The following is a 17,868-nucleotide window of genomic DNA, read 5'->3' as shown; positions in this document are numbered from 1 at the left end:
TGAAAAACATTGCTTAAAGTATGTCTATTAAACTTTCACAACAGATCATTTGAAATTCAAATCTTTTCTTTTTAAGTGTATTGTTTTTGTATTGTATTTTTTTTATATTGTATTTAAACAGAGGTTTCTCAAATTTTGTCCTTGCAATTACTAGGTAGTTAACTCAGCTCACATTGTCTCAAGCAAAAGTTTTAACCTAACTGAAAGCACATTTACTGCAGAACTACTGCATTAGGCTACATTTTTATTTCCATATAGACAATTAATAGCTGAGTGCACGGTGCCTTTTGTTTTTGTTCTTGTAAATTCTCATTTCCTGTTAAACATACTTTTGACCACTACAGAACTATTGTAGCGCAAAAACTATCTTGTTATTCCCAAAAATTTTGCATTACAAAAAAAAAAAAAAAAAAAAAGATCTAAAACTAATAATAACAACAATAATAAAAGATACAAAGCAATCAGATTGGATCCATGGCTTTACTTTGAAGGAAATGAGAAAATAAAGACCTACATCCTTGGTTCAGATAGTTTCTTTCGCAAGTGTTCACCCCCAACAAGCAAAAACAGTACATTCAAGTGAGGGGCCAAAAAAAAAAAAAAAAGAAAAAAAAGAAAAGAAAAAAAAGATCGAGAAAAAGAAAAAAAAAGATAAAATAAAAACAAAGATTTCCTTTCCCCAGGCAGGATTTTAACAGAGAACATCAGCAGTGAACAGTGAACAAGATGCCATTAAACGTGTTCTATCCAATGCCACTCAGTGAGTCAGTGACCTAATACGCAGTTTAAAATCAGATCCATCATAAAAATATATTAATTTATTTCCTTTGACACCTTTTGAATATAAATATATAATTTTAAATGTAATAAAGTAGAACATGCATCAACCACTTGTAACAAGAGTGCCTCAAATAGTGTACATACACCAGTAGCTACAGGGAAACCAATGCGCTTAGTTTGACATGAGATACAGGAGTAAATAAAAAAGGATTAAAAGGTTTATGACAGCATGTGGACAAAGTGCTGCAGATCAAACTGGTTGACACAGAAATGCAGCACAAAAACAAAAAACAGTTCCAACATGTAACAGGCAGCATCATGTCAAAAAGGCACTTTCTTGATGCAAAGAAGCCTCCAGTCCCATCACCCAGAAAACAAACATGAATGGCTGCAGTCCTCAACATTCTTCACCGATCCTTTCCACGTCTCGAAGCGTGAGCCAGGTCACTCCGGGACAGTAGCAGCTGCGCTCTCCGTTTTGCCGTGCATGTCCTGATCGATTCTGCACACAAGTTTAGTGGTCATTAAAACTGTACAAAATCTGTAACACTATCAAAATGGGATTTTTTGGTGTCAGGATTATTTCTATACACAGGAATGTATAAAAATGATCAGACTCACTAGACCAGTTTGCCCAAAAAAAAAAAAAAAAAAAAAAAAAAAAAAAAAAAAAATTAAAACGCTAAAATATATACAAATCCCAATTTGTATATTGTATATACACATGTATATATTTTGTATACATGCAACTTCTTAAAATGTCTGATCAGTACAAAGATCAGTACCAGCTGTATCGTTAAAAGTTTCCTGTTTCCATTGAAAAGTGAAAAATTTCTACTTTGGCTTCTACTTTAGCAGTAAAAATACATTAAATATTGCCAGAAAAGCCTTTGTCTTGCTGAATACCATCTCTTCCTGAGTGGTCATTACTGAATCAACAATAAGCAGAATATTAAAACTGAAAGAAGTGGCAATTACCAAAAATCAGTGGGCAGCGGGTAAGCAGTGAGTCATGCAAAGAGCTGTGAGAATGAACAAACCGTGTGTTCAGTGAGAGCCAGTTACTAAACCATGTGAGGCCACGGCTGCAGTGCCACCAAAAACCACAGTGACTAAGGCGAGCTACTTCCTTACTTGACCCCATTCATTTGTACACACGAACAAACTTACCAAACACCAACCTCCTCAAAATAAGAGCCTGTTTTTCACAAGATAAATGCAAGTAAGTGCAACTTAATGCCCTGGCTTTTTTTACCTTAACAAGCAGCAACACATTCAGCTTCCTTGAAACCTTATCTTCATGTAGCTTGTGAAGTTATGACTTGTGACAGCAAGTATGAGCTGTGAGCAAGCACGCTCTGCGGCTTAAAAAAAACAAACAAAACTAAGTGCTGAATACAATTTTAAGGTAGCTTTGAGGTAATAAATGTAAATGCAATAGTCTTTTGGGGATGATCTTCACAAATGTGTCTCAGAAAATCTATTTAGCTGGTTAAATAATCACCAAGTCACCTATTTTTTGGAGACCAAAAAATGTACTCTCAATCTGTTAATTAGGAAGGTAAATCCTGAATCAAATCAGATGAACATGTGGGGAGTTGAAGAGGAAAGCTGTTGATTCGGGACAAGCAGTAACTAAAAATCATCCAACTATGAAAATGAAAGAAAGTTAGGTGTCTTGGTGCATTTCTGAAAGCCAACTCATCATTTCTCTGTTAGTTTTATGAAATGCAGAAGATGCGGAAGCTGACCCTGGGTGAAAGTGCATATACCTTTTACGGCTTTTCCTATTTTTTTCCTCGTCAAACCTTAAGAAGGGGGCAGGGAAATCGGGTTAGGCAGAAGAAGAAACACACAGCCGACAGCAACCACACATCCAAAAGAGAAAAACATTTTACTGAGTTTCACTGAGTCAAGAGGAGTTATTTGTGCTGCCTTTTTAAATGCCGTGACGATACAAGATTTGTCACGTGCAGAGCCTCAAAGAAGAAGACAGCATGAGTAATTTGTAGTGCAGCTCAATAATTATGCATATTAGCAAAGAAATGAAGACTACGATATTTAACAGCAGCTTATAGAATACTTACAAAACAACAACCTAAGCTGTGTATACACTGGAAGCAATATGTAGTGACGTGGCAATAAAACATTGCCATTGTAACATGGGATCATGCATATATGATGATGATAATAATAATAATAATCATAATAATAATAATAATAGTAATGCTTATGGGCTTTGGGCAGACTGTATCTCCTGTATAATGACGCAGTGTGCACATTTAGGTCAGTGGGACACAGCTAACTTACGGCCTACCCTTGCCACGAGGAAAACCACTATAATGCAACACAGACATCAGTGCTACAAACACCATACTTACTGTTTGATACAATCTGGTATGGACACATACTCCATTGGAACCAGGTCAGCAAGGTCTGACAAGCTGTACACGTACTTGATTTTCTGACTAAATTTGGAGCTGTGAAAAAGAAATCAGAAACATTCAGAATAAAGAGATTACACCACGAATGTCTTTGACTTGTGATTACCTTTTTACATTACAGTTACCTTATGAAAGGTTTGGTGAGTGCCAGCAGGGTGCGAATGAACCAAGAGGGGTGTACGATTATCAAGGATTTCAGATTCTTCCGTAGCCTGTACAGAAGAGTGAGGACAGGTGTTACGATCTGATGCTTATTTGTCTGAAGTGACCCAAATATCTATGTTCTCATATTGTCTGTCTTTTAAAAACCAGTTTTCCAAGTTGTGCAACTCACTCACCTCCTATCAATCTGCTGATAGCACTTTCTAAGCCAGCCAACAGTTGGCATCTTCTTACGAGAGGTCGCCCCGTTTAAATACACAATCATATAGTTCTCAGCAACCAAAAGCTCCAGTGTGCCAATGACGTACCTGAAACAAGAATATCGCATTTGACACAGCTCTCTAAAATGTGCGAAGGAACTAAATTTCAAATAAAAACTCACTTGAATAAATTCTCCATGATGTATCTGTAATTTGGCTGATTGCTCTCCGGCATAAAGCACACAGCAAACACAATTACGGCATTCAAACCGTCTCCATAGTAACCTGCAATGAGAGATTCAAACGCCACAAAGTCATTTTTAATATTTAAAAAAAAAAAAAAAAGGAATTCATACTGTGAATACACACAAGCTGATTGAATCATGTCAAACGTGTACCGGCAATACAGTTTATTCATCCACTGCTGCTACCAAAGAACCGATCGGATAAAATATGAGCCAATCATAACATTGTTTTGGGCTTACTGTGTCTATAAGATTAATTAGCATGCCATTTGTTCTTTGCTCTGGTGAGAGGAGCCAGACTATGGCTTTGATTGTGTCATCACTGGATTTAACCGTTAATGAAGCCATAATCTTGTGAATCAACGTTTTGTAAAAGTGTAACCTCTGTGATGAAAGCTTTTTAAGCCTCAAGCTGGGGCAGATATACCTAAGTGTCTTTGTTGTCAGATTTCACCGATGACTCTATAAATGTAGTTTTCATGTCCTGGCTGCAGCTGGAATTAAGATTAGGAATCACTCATAATTTATTTAGAGAGGCCCTTAAAAATAATACTTCTAATAAGTACAGTGAGATGCTGCCAAATTGTATGTAAAGTTTCAAGACTTGCTACTAGAGGTACTTCAATGGTACTGGCCTCCATGGCTGATGACTCTCTTGTAAGGTTCAATGGCCTTCATGTCCACTCTGTGTTCCTGGTCTCCAATACGAAGCATCTTCCAGCGTCGACTGTCTTCCCTCTCCTCTGAGGCCGAATACTCGTGAACTGACTCCACGCCTTTCTGTAGTAGTTCTGTGGGTTTTGGCTTAGGAAGATCATCTGAAGGAGAAGAGGCAAGTTAAACTAACAACTTGAATGCTGCAAACTTAACACATGATTCAAATCAGATTCCTTTTGGTCAAATGTGATACAATTTTGAGATCACTCGATAATTCGTATTTTAAATTTCAAATCATATGCACATTTATTTTCTTGCTTTAATCTTGTGTATCTTGAGGGATGTTCTTTCTCTGAATCAACACCAACATTCACATCCTCAATTCCATACGCTCACTTCACTTTTTCTGGGGAGAAAATTCATAATTTCCTGTAGGAAAGCAAAAGCAAAACACACTTCTACTGTAGAGTGCTGCATTTGCTCAAATGCCCAAGGATATCTGAGGATCGTTTGTAAGATTTACAGCATAGCTGCATGATGTGCAGAATGTCAAGTTCATCATGCAGACATCAAGGAAAGTACTCACATGATCACATGATATCAAGCATGCAACAAGCAAATCAAAACTTATGAAACCGTGAGATTAAATCAAACGGACAAACTTGAGTGTGTTTTCTGTGAAGAGGACCAAAATGTTCTTAATTTAATTTAATTCTAATTGTCTGGTCTCATGTCTTGTTTGATTTTGGAACAATATAACTTAATACAAGTTTAATTTAAGTTTTATGCTTAAGGCATTTACTCTTTTATTACTGTGTTAAGCAACTGCGGCAAATCAATTTTCGTGCAGAGATCAATGAAGTTTTCTTGTTCCAGTAGTTATTCTCTGAAATTTGAATGCTTTTAAATTGTGACTCACTGAATAACTGATAATCAAACAGGACAAAATGGCCAACAATTTCACCATTAAGTGATAACCTGCTATTGTTTACTCAAGCAGGAACAATTGAAAGAAAGGGGGAGATGAATCAAATATATTAAGTAAAAATGAAAGGGTATGAAATATGGTGGGGAGGAACAAACCAAACGAACAAAAATGAAAAACAAACAAAAAAACATCTTGATTTGTTTGAAAAATAAAAAGACAGCTGTCCAAAAGATCTTACCACAAGGAACAGAGAAACCTGTTGCTGGCCTGCAGCCTGTTTCCAGGCAGAGAATGGAAACAATTCTTCCAAGTGAAAAAGAGGAAGGCAGCAGTGTGGAAACAAAAAACAACAAAGCATATTTTAACCACACTGCAGGCAGTCAGCTGCCTAAGCAAACCTGTAAAAAATACAGGAAGAAAAAAAAAAACAAAAAAAAAACACATGGACGCAAGAACCCAGATATTAAAAAAAAAGACCGGAGAACTTCTGTTTGTTGTGAAAATAACATCCCAACTAGACCTCATCTAAAAGATGATGTGTAACATCTGCCTTTAAATAAGCAAAGTGAAACAATGAGGGTTAAAGGATAATACCAGAAGTACCAGACCAATATTTTTAATTATATATAATTCCTACCTTCCCATTCAAATTCATTGCTGTTGTCCGAGGGCGTGTCCATGTCACTGAGGTCTAGCTCTGTGCTTTCATCCAGCTCGTCAGAGAGAAGAGAACCTTCACTGCGGTCAAGAGTGAGACTGATGTCTGGAGCTGCAAGTTTTTTCTTAGTCTTCTTGCCATGATTCACTGCGTAGCCTAGGGTAGGATGTCAAATCAATAATGATTATACGGTCTACTGTGAGAACAGCTTTTTGAAAGGTTCAAGCTTTTTCAGGTCAGAGATAACACAGTGATTACATGTGGTGAGCAGTTCTTTTCTGGTGCGTCTCTTATTTAAGTAGGGATTGGAATCATGGGTTGGTAGGAAGAGGCATTTTAACCTATTGCATAGGCAGTATTCTTGTTGGTACTTATTTTAATGTGTGTGTGCATTTCAACTAAAAGTGAATGCAGGGCTTTTCATTTTGACAGTATTTTTAATGTGCAGTCTTACCAGTTTTCCTTATAAAAGAAATTATAAAAACTTTCTACTGCTAATACCAAAAAAGATCTATTTTAAATTGGTATTTAAAGACAGAAACGGAAGAGCAAATTTAAGAATTTATGGAGGGAAAATATCCAATAATAGTTAGAAATATGCACTAAAATATGCTATAAAAATTATTTTTTGAAACTGGCTCAGAGAAATTAGTCCATGTATTCATACTGGGGAAATGAAACTACTGTAATGCTCTATTTGGCAGATTATCCAAATCATCAGTAGCTTGTTCAGAATGCAACCAGAACCTTCACACATACTTGTAAATTTGAACATATTACCCAAATTTTGAAGTGCCCCCAGTTCAGTACGGAATTTACTTTAAAATGCTTCTATTAGTTCATAAAGCCCTCAATGGTTTGGCTGAACAGTAGATCTCTGACTTCCTCAGTATCTATAACCCTCTCAGGCCATCAGGTGCAGACATTTTAATGGTTCCAAACATCTTGGATATTTGGCACACAGAGCAGCAGATGCAGATGGGGATCGAACCACCAACTACCTGATTAGTAGATTAGCCTGCTCTACCACCTGGCTGTAGCTCAGCACAAAGTGTGTGTGTTACCTTGTATTTCTTTGTCAAGTTTTTTTTATTTTTATCTTTTATGACATTGAGTTTACATGTCATGAAATGTGCTATATGAATAAAATTGAAATCGACATTAATGATATTGTTTATATACTCATAACAAAAAGGAAATCTCTTTTCCAAATTTCTATAGCAATGAAAGCAGAACTGACAATGCCAGGGATAATGATTACTAAAGTATTTAATTAGCTCCAGAGCCAGTTTAATACTATGCTTTGGTACTTCACAGAGCTTGTTTATGAAAAAATACTTTTCAAATACTTTGAAGTTCAGCCAACACTAATGTGAAGCTTGGCTGGTATAGAAATTAAGTGACACTTTCAACATTACAGTCTTTTAAAATGGAAATTTTGGTTTCAGCGAACATCATTCCACTGCAGCTTGGCAAAGAAATATCACGGTATAATTTGAAGCATGTGCGGTAACGATATATATATCGCGATATATTCTTTTCTTCTGTATAACGTATTTTTACACACCATTGGGCACACTTAAAATCATTTAATTTTCTCAAAGATCAACAGTGTGCCTTATGTATGAATTCTGGTTGTGGTTACCGACCTCAAACAGATTTTATGTAGTACATGGCGCGCAGAAATCTGTCAAAAATGTTTCAGTACGACTTTGGTAAGCTATGAAGGCGCACCGCTTGATGGATTGCCGGAGCATTACGGCTGCCGTAGTGAGGAGCCTTGCGGAGTAATCTGGGTCCAAAACTCTGTCTGCTTCAGGTCCCAAAGTCAAACAAACACTGCAGCATCACTGAGAGTTAAAAACTGTCTAAATTCTTTCACCTTTAATAAAATGATCAGCGTTGCTGCTTTACCAGGTGTAATAATTACGTTTAACATCCAGGCATCCATGAAAACAGAATTTATTTTTAACAGAGTTAGAAGTTAGCAGGAATGTCACTACCCGATCCGTACCGGAAACCCGATCGGTACCCCGCATGCGCGAAAGGTTTCTACTTCCGGTCGTAGCGTTTTACGATAGTTATGGGTCAGAGTATCTGTTAAGATGTTAAGAATAACAAGTATATCTTAAAATGTTTGCAATAATGAAGCATTTCAGTACAATGTAGACAAAAACGAAAAATAAAAAGAAAGTTACGGATCAGGACTCCCCGATCCTTACTGCGCATGTGCAGATGTTTTCTTTTTCTTCTGTTCGTTTAATGGCAGTTTACTCCCCAGTGTACGAGAATACCGCCACCTGCTGACGGAGCAAATAAACCCTATTATAGGGCAGCACGGTGGCACGGTGGTTAGCACTGTTGCCGCACAGCAAGAAGGTCCTGAGTTCAATTCCACCATCAGGCCGGGGTCTTTCTGTGTGGAGTTTGCATGTTCTCCCCGTGTTTGCGTGGGTTCTCTCCGGGTACTCCCACGGTCCAAAGACATGCAGCTTGTGGGGATAGGTTAATTGGATAATCCAAATTGCCACTAGGTGTGAATGTGTGAGTGAATGTGAGTGTGAATGGTTGTCTGTCCTTGTGTGTTAGCCCTGCGACAGACTGGCGACCTGTCCAGGGTGTACCCTGCCTCCCGCCCTATGACAGCTGGGATAGGCTCCAGCGCCCCCCGCGACCCTGAAAAGGATAAGCGGAAGCGAATGGATGGACAAACGTGTGTTAAATCTGATTTAGCGATAGTCGAGTGTGTTTATGCTTGTCTGTGAGGAGAGGATTGTTGGAATAGTGATGATGATGTGCGCTATCACTGTCAATTGTCAGTAAACACTTAATCTGGCTGATGAATCTACACGTGAGATATTACAAAGTCTGCATTATTAACTCTGTAATTAGGCGCCATTCTTCTTATTTTACGGCGCTGTTGCTCAATCGGGGGACGCTCTCTGTTGAGGAGAAAAGCATGAATTTCTTTGTATACGGATTATCCATTGTTTAAATGTCCCGGGCAGTCGAAAAGGAGGCAGAGCTGTTGAGAAATGCTAGGAGCTAACTGGGCGCTAACCGTATCATTCAAATATATTGAATGTCGCAATGTTGGCAAAGAGAGGAAGTGACGGAAGATTTGCGCATGCGGGGTGCCGATCGGGTTTCCGGTACGGATCGGGTAGTGACAAGGAAGTTAGCTCGCTAGTTTCCACCTAAACATGATATTGCATGTTCTGACTGAGAGATCTCTGAAAAATTCAAACGTACAGCTCTGCTGTCATTTCCAACATAAATGAAGACAGAAAACTAAACAGCAGTGACTTTGTAGGGTTACTGAAGTTGAGCTAGCTGGTATATAGTGATGTGCTACGTGATCGGTAGCAAAACAGCTACGTTAGCATAACATTAGCACAGTGAAGCTGAAGGATGGCTGTTAACTTTTTTCCACTCGATAAATGTTAACGTGAGGGTTTCTGGTGGTTAGGGACATATACAATCACATGTCGGGATGCTGTAAACGGACCAAACTTCAGTCAGGAGAACATCTGAGATAATCCATTCACAATACGAGGTTAGTCATTAATATACTGCAACAACATGGAATAGAGCAGCTGCGAGAGAATTCAGCAAAAATTAATCAATGGTACGGAAGTCTAGGAAGTGCAGTTTTTGGCTTTCCCCGTATTCCAAAAGTGCTTAGTCTCTTTGCTATTACCGTCGCTCGACATAATTTGCAGATGATATTGTTTGCAGCCGCTGCGATGCTTTCGACCAAAACAGGCGCAGCTTGATGACACCATCAACATTCGCTATCGCAGTAAAGTCAAAATCTCTACCGTTGGCCAATTTTATATTGTTTCTACCGTATACCTTTTATACCGCCCACCCCTACCTGAGAGGATTTTGTACTAAAAAGACCACGTCAGAAATTACTCTTTTGATTTGTAAAACTCAGACTGCTCAGGCCTCAGTTTCAGCTGAATGCACATGAATTGAAGATCAACCAGTATCTCTTTTAACTTCCATATGGCCATGTGCATTTTAAAATGCAAGAACTTTGTTCTTCAGTGTTCTGTTTTTGACTGTAGCAATGCAAAGAACAGTATTGTGTTTTCATTACCAGAGTTTCCTGCCTCAGAAGCTTCTGCAAAAAGCTCATCTTCAAGCTCCTCTTCCTCTGGGAGAGGCCTAAGATTCATACAAAAGATAATGATACATTCAACAGATTCACGGTTAATGGGACTTTGAAAAACCCAAACATGTGATGCAAAGCTATGAAGCATGATATAAGTGCGATTGAGACAGTACCGTGGAAAGTCCTCATCCTGCCACTCTTCCTTAAGTTCAACTCCTTCCATTCTGAGGCGGGCTTCTGTTGTGGCAACTGACTCTTGACGTTCAAGGCTGGGAATGAAAAGGGGAAAAAGGTTGAACAATCTGTTATGGTTAACAATCTCTAACTGCTTGATTGTTGTCTTGCACTTGAAAATGTATCAAGATCAGGAGGAGGGCAAGCGGAAATTATCTGTGAAATCCAAACGTGTAATTGGGCATCTTAAAACAATGACTTGTTTAGTCTTAAAATGATTAAGGGGAAAATGCAGACGCACTCCTGATGTGCTGAAAGTAAGGCAATTTTTGTCCTTGGGCTAATACATCATCAATTAAAATCTTCAAAAAGTCAGTGTATAATAGGTACACTTGGCTACACAAAAGCACATGAGCATACACTGTACGAATAAAGAAGGAAGAACATCTGCCATAATAACTGGATTTATTCGAAACAAATCAATTCGATTTTAAATTAATAAGCTGACAAGTAATTTTACTTAAGCTATACTAATGCAAAAGGTACCCAACAAACCCAAAAAACAAAACAGTCCTCTAATACTCAAAATGCTGCCAACTTAAAGAACCAATATACGTTTACAGGTCTGTAGGTCCAAAATAAGGGTTGGCATTTTTGAGTAATTTTTGACCCCCAAGAACTGTAAGGAGGTGAAAAATATCTTTGACCCTTACAATGAAGGCACCAGAGCCTGCAAGTATTGATTCACCCACCAATATTACTTATAATTGCAAAACTAAAATCTTCTTTACATATCACTACTATGCATGTGTCACATTCATGTTTATTAAAGGAAATAATATCTAAAATATTGAACTCATAAAATAACTAACTATTGGTATTGATCCTAAAAATCCTATATCTGTCAGGCTACGTTTTCATTGCCAACAAAGTAGAGCAACTGTAAAGTGTGGGGTAAAAAGATTATGGAGATAAAAGCATGTTTTTGGACTGTATATTCAATATTGTGGCTTTTAATGATTAAAGCAACCTAAAAGGAAGTTTATCCTCATTGCCTGTTTTCAATTAATAAAATGTCTTAACATGAGACAAAAGTAATCATATGAAATAGATGTTTGAAAATCTCAGTTTCAGTAGCTTCTTAAAAAGCTTACAAGCTTGTGCTAAGGGCTTAGTTTATAAACCGACTGCTCACCAGTGCAGACCAATGGTATCTGTATCCATGTTGTACCAAGCTCCCTTTGATGCATTAATCATATAGACTGCGGAATTTGTACTTCCAGACACACAAACATTCTGGGCATTCAGTACTCAACATTTCATAATATGTCAGTTTAGCTGTCTACTTGTACATGGTGCTAATCCTCACATTACATCTGAAATCCAACTGCTACAGGAATGTAGTTTCCTGAGAGGGAACCATTGCAATCAATGCAAATGGAAGCATATAGAAAGAAATTAGCTACATTAAAAAGTCAAAAGGAAAAGATGACAGAAATTTTAAAGGTGTAATTATTATACTGAGCACAATAGAGAACTGAATTAATATGGTTATCAGTGGGGGATGGTTCAACTATGGAAAAACTTTAAAGATGCAATGCTAATTTGTTTAAATAAAGCTCAAGGCAAAAGTAAATGTGTTACCAGTTAAGAAGTCATTTTTCATATTCATAATTTCAACATAAATGAAACAAATACAAGATTATTGTAAGTTTATCATTCTATCTACATTTATTTTTGCTGCGTTTTTCTGTTTTAGTTATGTGAAGGGTTGAAGTCTGTTACCATTCTTTATAGCTCCCTCCAAGTTAATATTCACAATACTTAGTTTAAAAATCCCTCAGGGGTGCAGAGCAAAGTGCACTAATGTCTGTAGAGAAAACCTTCAATTTCACATCTTAACAAGTTCAGAAGTTACCGTAGGCAAACCTTTGTAAATGACCAGTTTGGCTAAACTGAAACAGCTTTTTCTGAACTTAAGATCTGCAAAGTAATCTGATGGTCCTGAATTAGTTTTGGGATGGCTGGTTTCCAACAGTTTCTGGCAAGATGTTGAAAACAACTATTTTTAGAGCAAAGTACCAGTGCTACAAAGACGTAGATGAACTCTGAGGTTAAATGATGACATTTTTGGAAGTTAACTCCTGGACAAGCAATTTTCAAGATTACTGCAAAAAATGTAAAATAATAAATAAAAAACACACCTATAAGTACAATGTTTTAGAGTATCCACGCCATGTCAAGTTGCTTATTTTTTCCTGCATGAAAAAAACATTACTGACAAATATCTAATAAGAGAAATGGAATGAAGACACAAGAGTGATTGGCTCCCAGTAAGCAATATTTATTGACAATAATAGTTAAGGATAGGTGGCTTGTCAATTCTGAAATCCATAGCTTTGACACATCTTTCTGCAGAGGATCGATGTTGTGCTAAAAAGTGACTCCTGATTTTTCCATGTTTCTTTTTTAATATGTAATATGAATTTTTAATGTCAATGAGACTTTCAACCTGAATAAATAAAAGGACATAAAAGTCACTCTTCCAAAAACTGATTTCAGTTTCTACCCTATGACAGGGATGCTTTTCTGGCTGAAAATGACTTCATTCATGAGAGACATGTCTGAGATATATTTCACAGACTGTAGGCCAATGATACGACGCTCTTTGGCACGCCACCGGAGCCTATCCCAACTGACACAGGGCCGTCAGACTACGCTATAACCAATACAAAGGCAGATAAACAAACAGTCACATGTACACCTAGGTCCACTTTAGAACCACAGACAAAACTATCGTTTGACTCTGGGAGAGACTAAACCATATCTGTGCTAATTTTCTCATAGTTTGCTTCTATGTAAGGAAAACACAAAAATGTCTAAATACACACCTTCCAGTGGCTCCAGCTGGTGAGCGTGGCTGGGGAACGCTCACCGGGGTAGAGCTTTTTTCTCGTTGCTTCTGCACATTGTCTGGAGTCTTCCTTTCTTGTGGCGTACCGCTTGTTTTGGTTAGACTGTCTTGAAACTCCTCTTCGCCCTTTTCTGCAGCAGAAGCTGTGCTATTTTGCAATTCGTCTGTTTCCTCGTCATCGCCTTCTCCCGATACACCGGATGATGACGGGCTGGAAGTCTGTCTGTTTCCCAAATCCTCAAGAGTCCTCCTGGGTGTGACAGTATCTGGGCTGCTATTGTTCAAATTCATATTACTTACACCCTTCAGCACCGCTTCACTCTCAATCACATCCGATGCCATAAGTTTCTCGGTTGTCCCGGTGGTACAGCAGATCAGAGTTAAAGAGTCTGACCGTGAAACGCTTTAATCACCGTTCAGCTCCTTGACCAACTCAACCAGAAAGAAAAATCTGACTTACACAACTTCTTTGGAAGTTTGTGGCTAACAGGATAGCTCTCGTCTGCTGCACAGCTAGCCCAGAGACGTGGCGCTAGCAGCTAGCTATGCCAACTAACAGCATATCTCATTAACCAAACAGTGTCAAATATCACGCGAAGTCTACAGATAGTCACCTTTTCTAAATGCGTCACGGTGTTAACTCAAGAGTCCTAAAGAGTTCTAGCTTTGCAGAAGCATAGGTGCGCAGTTATCCTACTTATCAGTTTCCTTCCTTCCTTCCTCCAAGTCCAGAGGGCTCTCCGGTGGACGTAACACATTCAGTCAGGCTAGCTTTGGGGTTAGCAAAGTTTAGCCACGACAAAACAAGCTTTGTATTCCAATTAACGCTGTCTATGAGCCAAAAAAGAAATAATTCGGCAGTCATCAACTACAGCTCAACGTAAAGACAGTCTTTTCTTGGACCCATGTTAAATACAAAGACTACTTCCTTTTAATTTGCCGACACACGAACCTCGGCAACTAAACGGCAGAAGTTAACCGTTTGCTAACAACGCCTTGCTCTATCATAGATATGCATACAGTTTATGGTCAGCGGAGTTGCCAGTTGTGTTTCCTGCAGATTCTTCGGCATAAACGACACAGTTTGTGGTCACGTGTGATTTATGAATTTATTTTTTTGTGTGCAAGCACACAAAAGCACGCCAAATTTCATTAAAATGTCATTTTGGTGCACTGTAAGCTTTTCTTTTTACTGCCCTGCTGTGACCACGAGTAACATAATGATATTATATTTTCAAAACTGAAACTTCTTTTTGAGTGTCCCACATAAAATAAAGTTAGCACAATGTAGATTATAAAGTATGTAATAATAATGATAAAAAACAAAACAACGCAATATACCTAAAGAGTTAATCGCTCAGACTGCTCTGGTCCGTGGAAAACGAGCAAATCTGGCAACCCCTAATAGCAACGGCCCTTCCATTAGCCGCAGAAGTGTCTTTACCCTAGCAAGCTTCACTGCCCTCTGCTGATACTGGAAACATATAATGACAAGGTAGAGACTACACAGTCTGGTTCACACACGTCTCTAATCCAGCTCTGTTGTCCAAATTGTATTTTTTGCTTTCATCTTGCTATCCATTAGTGATTCGTGCAGCAGTGGGTTAAATGTTAAAAACCGCAACGTGCTGATTTCGTCTGATGGTTTATACTAGGAATCGCACTGTTCTCTCTTATAGTGGGAAGTAACTGCTAGTTATTTGGTCAAGCCAAAGTAATTTTTTTTTCACTTTTTCTTTTTATTCACTTTATTTAATAAGCATTAGTGACGCTGTGTCTGAAAAGGCAACACTGTAAAAAGAGCTTGTGTTATGATATATTTCATTACATTAGGGCAGTAACATTTATACCTAATCCAGCAAATAATCTCTTAGCTAATAAGGTTACACAAATAAGTAACTCTGAGCGCAATTCATTTGTAAAAAGATATGTAATCGGATTATAGTTACTTTGTCAGTGATTACTTCATTATCCTTTCAGTAATTATTTAAAATATGACTTTATTCATCATTACCAATGAAATAATGAAGCTGTTGAAGTGCATACTTGTAGCCTGTCTTGTATAGTAGGCCTCTGTTTTTGCAAGGCTAATTTGGTTTGACTAACTGTAAATGTTGAATATGCAAAGTTCTCCTGTTTGCATAGAAATACCGAAAAGAAAAGCATTATTGTGTAATGCTTTATCCATCTCTAACTTTGCAGTAATTACTTTCAAAGAAATTCTAAATTAATGGATTTAGTTATTAACTACATGAAATAATGTCAGTTATGGTCAGTAGCTGACTATTGCAAAGTAAACTGAACCAGTCCTGTGTATAATGCAATGGAATTGGTATTTTAGAAGCCCTGTCTATTTTATCAGCTTTCTACCTGCAGCCTCCAGCCAAGAGATTTTGTGTGCACAAAATAATACTCAGTTTTGTATGTAAGAATGCAGAGTTGTCAGAAGTTTACATACACTCATCATGGCCATGAATATCATGGTAATTGGGGGCTTTAATGATTTCTTTGAACTCTTCTTTCTTTCAGGGTGGAATGATACAGTGCATATATTTAATGACTTTAAAAAACAAAAATTGGGTGCACAAGTTTGAATTTGAATTTATTTTACTCTTTCTTGGCAGAAGAGTTCATTTAAATTGGTTGGTTTCCTGGCACTGACCCAGCTTTCAAACATAGTCCACAAATTTTCAATAGAGTTTTGGTCAGAGCCTTGGAAAGGTCATTCCAGTTGCTTTATCCATTCCAAAACCGGCTTTGATGCATGCTTTGCAACAGTTGTTGATTTGAGATGAAGCTGAAGAATTTTGAGGTAGTCCTGCATTATTTCTTCCACTTTGTGCAATGTGCCAGTACTACTGATAGCAAAACAATCCTAGAACATGATGATACCACCACCAAGTTTGACAGCTGGTTCAGTGTTATTAGGTTTGAAAGTTTCACTTTTATTGTGAAACTCAAACATAGCTCTTTACTGTGATCACATAGCTCAGTATTTTTGGTCAGATAGTGTTTCTCCAGATTTTCCTCCAGAGGCATTTGGCTTGTAAGGTGTTGATTTTGGAGCAGAGGCTCCCTTCTTTGTCAGCACCCTCACAGGCTTGAGTTTTGGTGGTTCTTGGATTGTTCTTGAACATCCTAACCAATTTCTTCTTATCTGAGGGTGACAGTTTGGACACTTCTTCCAGATTTTGGCAAAGTGACACATGAAAATAACCTACAATGCACTTGTTTAAACTGATGATCTTGGAATCTGCAGTTGTTTAGAAATTGCCCCAAGACCTTTGCAGCTTATGCAAGTCTACAATTTTCCTTCTTCACTGAGCTGCTTAGACGTTCCCTTTTAAAAAGTTTTGCTCAATCCAATTAGTGCTGTCAAAGAAATCCTTTTGATGATGAGAGGTGATGAGAAATTAGCAGTTGTAGTCAAATGTGATCACTAATGGGAACCTTCAGCACCATTTATTTAAAAAATAAATTAAAAATACAATTAAAAAAAGGAAGTTTATGTACATGCTAAGAGTTTATACTTTTGGCTGTGTGGATTAGAGAAAATCCAAACTAAATTCAAACTTGTGCACCCAGTATTTGTTTGTTAAAGTCATTAAAGATGCATGCTGTACAATCAGTTCACCTGGGGAAAAGATCAGTTCAAAGAAATCATTAAAAGATAGTATAGTTTTTTTTTTGTTAACATCATTAAAAAATGTAAAATTATAAGAACTGAAAAATATACAGCTCTATATAGCTCTAGCCTCAGTAACCAACATTTACCACTAGGTGGAGGCAAATGCTTACTTAAATGCTGTAGACACCTTTATTGATTAAAATCTGCTGTGAACTGTGCAACGTCCAAATTGGACAAAGTCTGAGATTTATTCAGAAGTAACTGGCAGCTGCAGCCACAATTACAAGGCCCTTTCCATAATATTTTCCAAATTAAAAACAAATTAGGAAAGACATACGAATTGAGGAATAAATACGTTACTGAACAGCATGTACATATTTTTTTTAAATAGTTAATTTCAGTATAATATAATTTCAGTCACAGCTAGGGGTGGTTTTATTTACACGCATTGCTGGTCAGTTGGCTCTTTAGGAGCATATCAGCTACATTGGAAATAATATAATTTTTTTTTAGATATTTTATTCTTATAAGAAAAGAAAAGACAACTCTGAGTATAATATAACGATGCAGCCTGATTAATACCTCCTCTGTGTGCAGCGGATCATTCACTGTAATTTCTAATTAACACATTGCTATTTACTCTGCTGGATCATTAGGCCTCATCACAAAAGGATAATCCAGTCAAATTGAGAGTTTATGCTTCCCTTTCACCTTCCAACATGGCACTACATGCTAATAAGGCAAGTTGAAATTGTCCAACAAATTAAGACAAATGTTGCCTTAATACCAATAATACCAATTTATCTTAAATATTTATAAATGATGTGATGACTTTTTATTTTTAGTTAAGTGAATCCTGGAAATATTTTAGGAAATCCAAACAAAAGTGAGAAATATTTAAATAATTTGAAAATAAAATACTATCAAATGAGAAGGACATGAGACAGTAAACCCAGTG

General features: G+C 37.4%; 1 protein-coding gene across 7 annotated transcripts; it reads right to left on the bottom strand.

Moving 5' to 3' along the window:
- Window positions 1–461: 461 nt before the first annotated feature.
- Window positions 462–14,323, bottom strand: bnip2 (BCL2 interacting protein 2). Of its 7 annotated transcripts, none has more exons than XR_014893396.1 (12): window positions 13,260–14,322; window positions 10,368–10,463; window positions 10,180–10,247; window positions 6,054–6,230; window positions 4,467–4,649; window positions 3,769–3,871; window positions 3,563–3,694; window positions 3,350–3,436; window positions 3,162–3,260; window positions 2,553–2,588; window positions 2,036–2,144; window positions 462–1,282 (listed from the first exon to the last, which is right to left on the bottom strand). XR_014893396.1 is itself a non-coding variant. In XM_085282185.1 (12 exons), the coding sequence occupies exons 1-11, from the start codon at window positions 13,622–13,624 to the stop codon at window positions 1,966–1,968; spliced, it is 1,359 nt and encodes a 452-aa protein (XP_085138311.1). In that variant the 5' UTR covers window positions 13,625–14,322; the 3' UTR covers window positions 462–1,282; window positions 1,951–1,965. The 7 variants fall into 7 exon arrangements, 6 of the variants coding, with proteins under 6 accessions (XP_085138311.1, XP_085138308.1, XP_085138310.1 ...); XM_085282185.1 differs by lacking the exon at window positions 2,036–2,144 and adding an exon at window positions 1,951–1,978; XM_085282182.1 differs by having other exon boundaries at window positions 462–2,144.
- Window positions 14,324–17,868: the final 3,545 nt, after the last annotated feature.

This window comes from Mchenga conophoros, linkage group LG7 (genome assembly GCF_057382185.1).
Source record: "Mchenga conophoros isolate Kocher_MC1m ecotype Shallow Benthic linkage group LG7, M_conophoros_male_GT1.1, whole genome shotgun sequence".
Lineage (NCBI taxonomy): Eukaryota > Metazoa > Chordata > Actinopteri > Cichliformes > Cichlidae > Mchenga > Mchenga conophoros.
The sequence above is the reverse complement of the archived record's forward strand: the minus strand, read 5'-3'. Positions and strand labels throughout refer to the sequence as shown.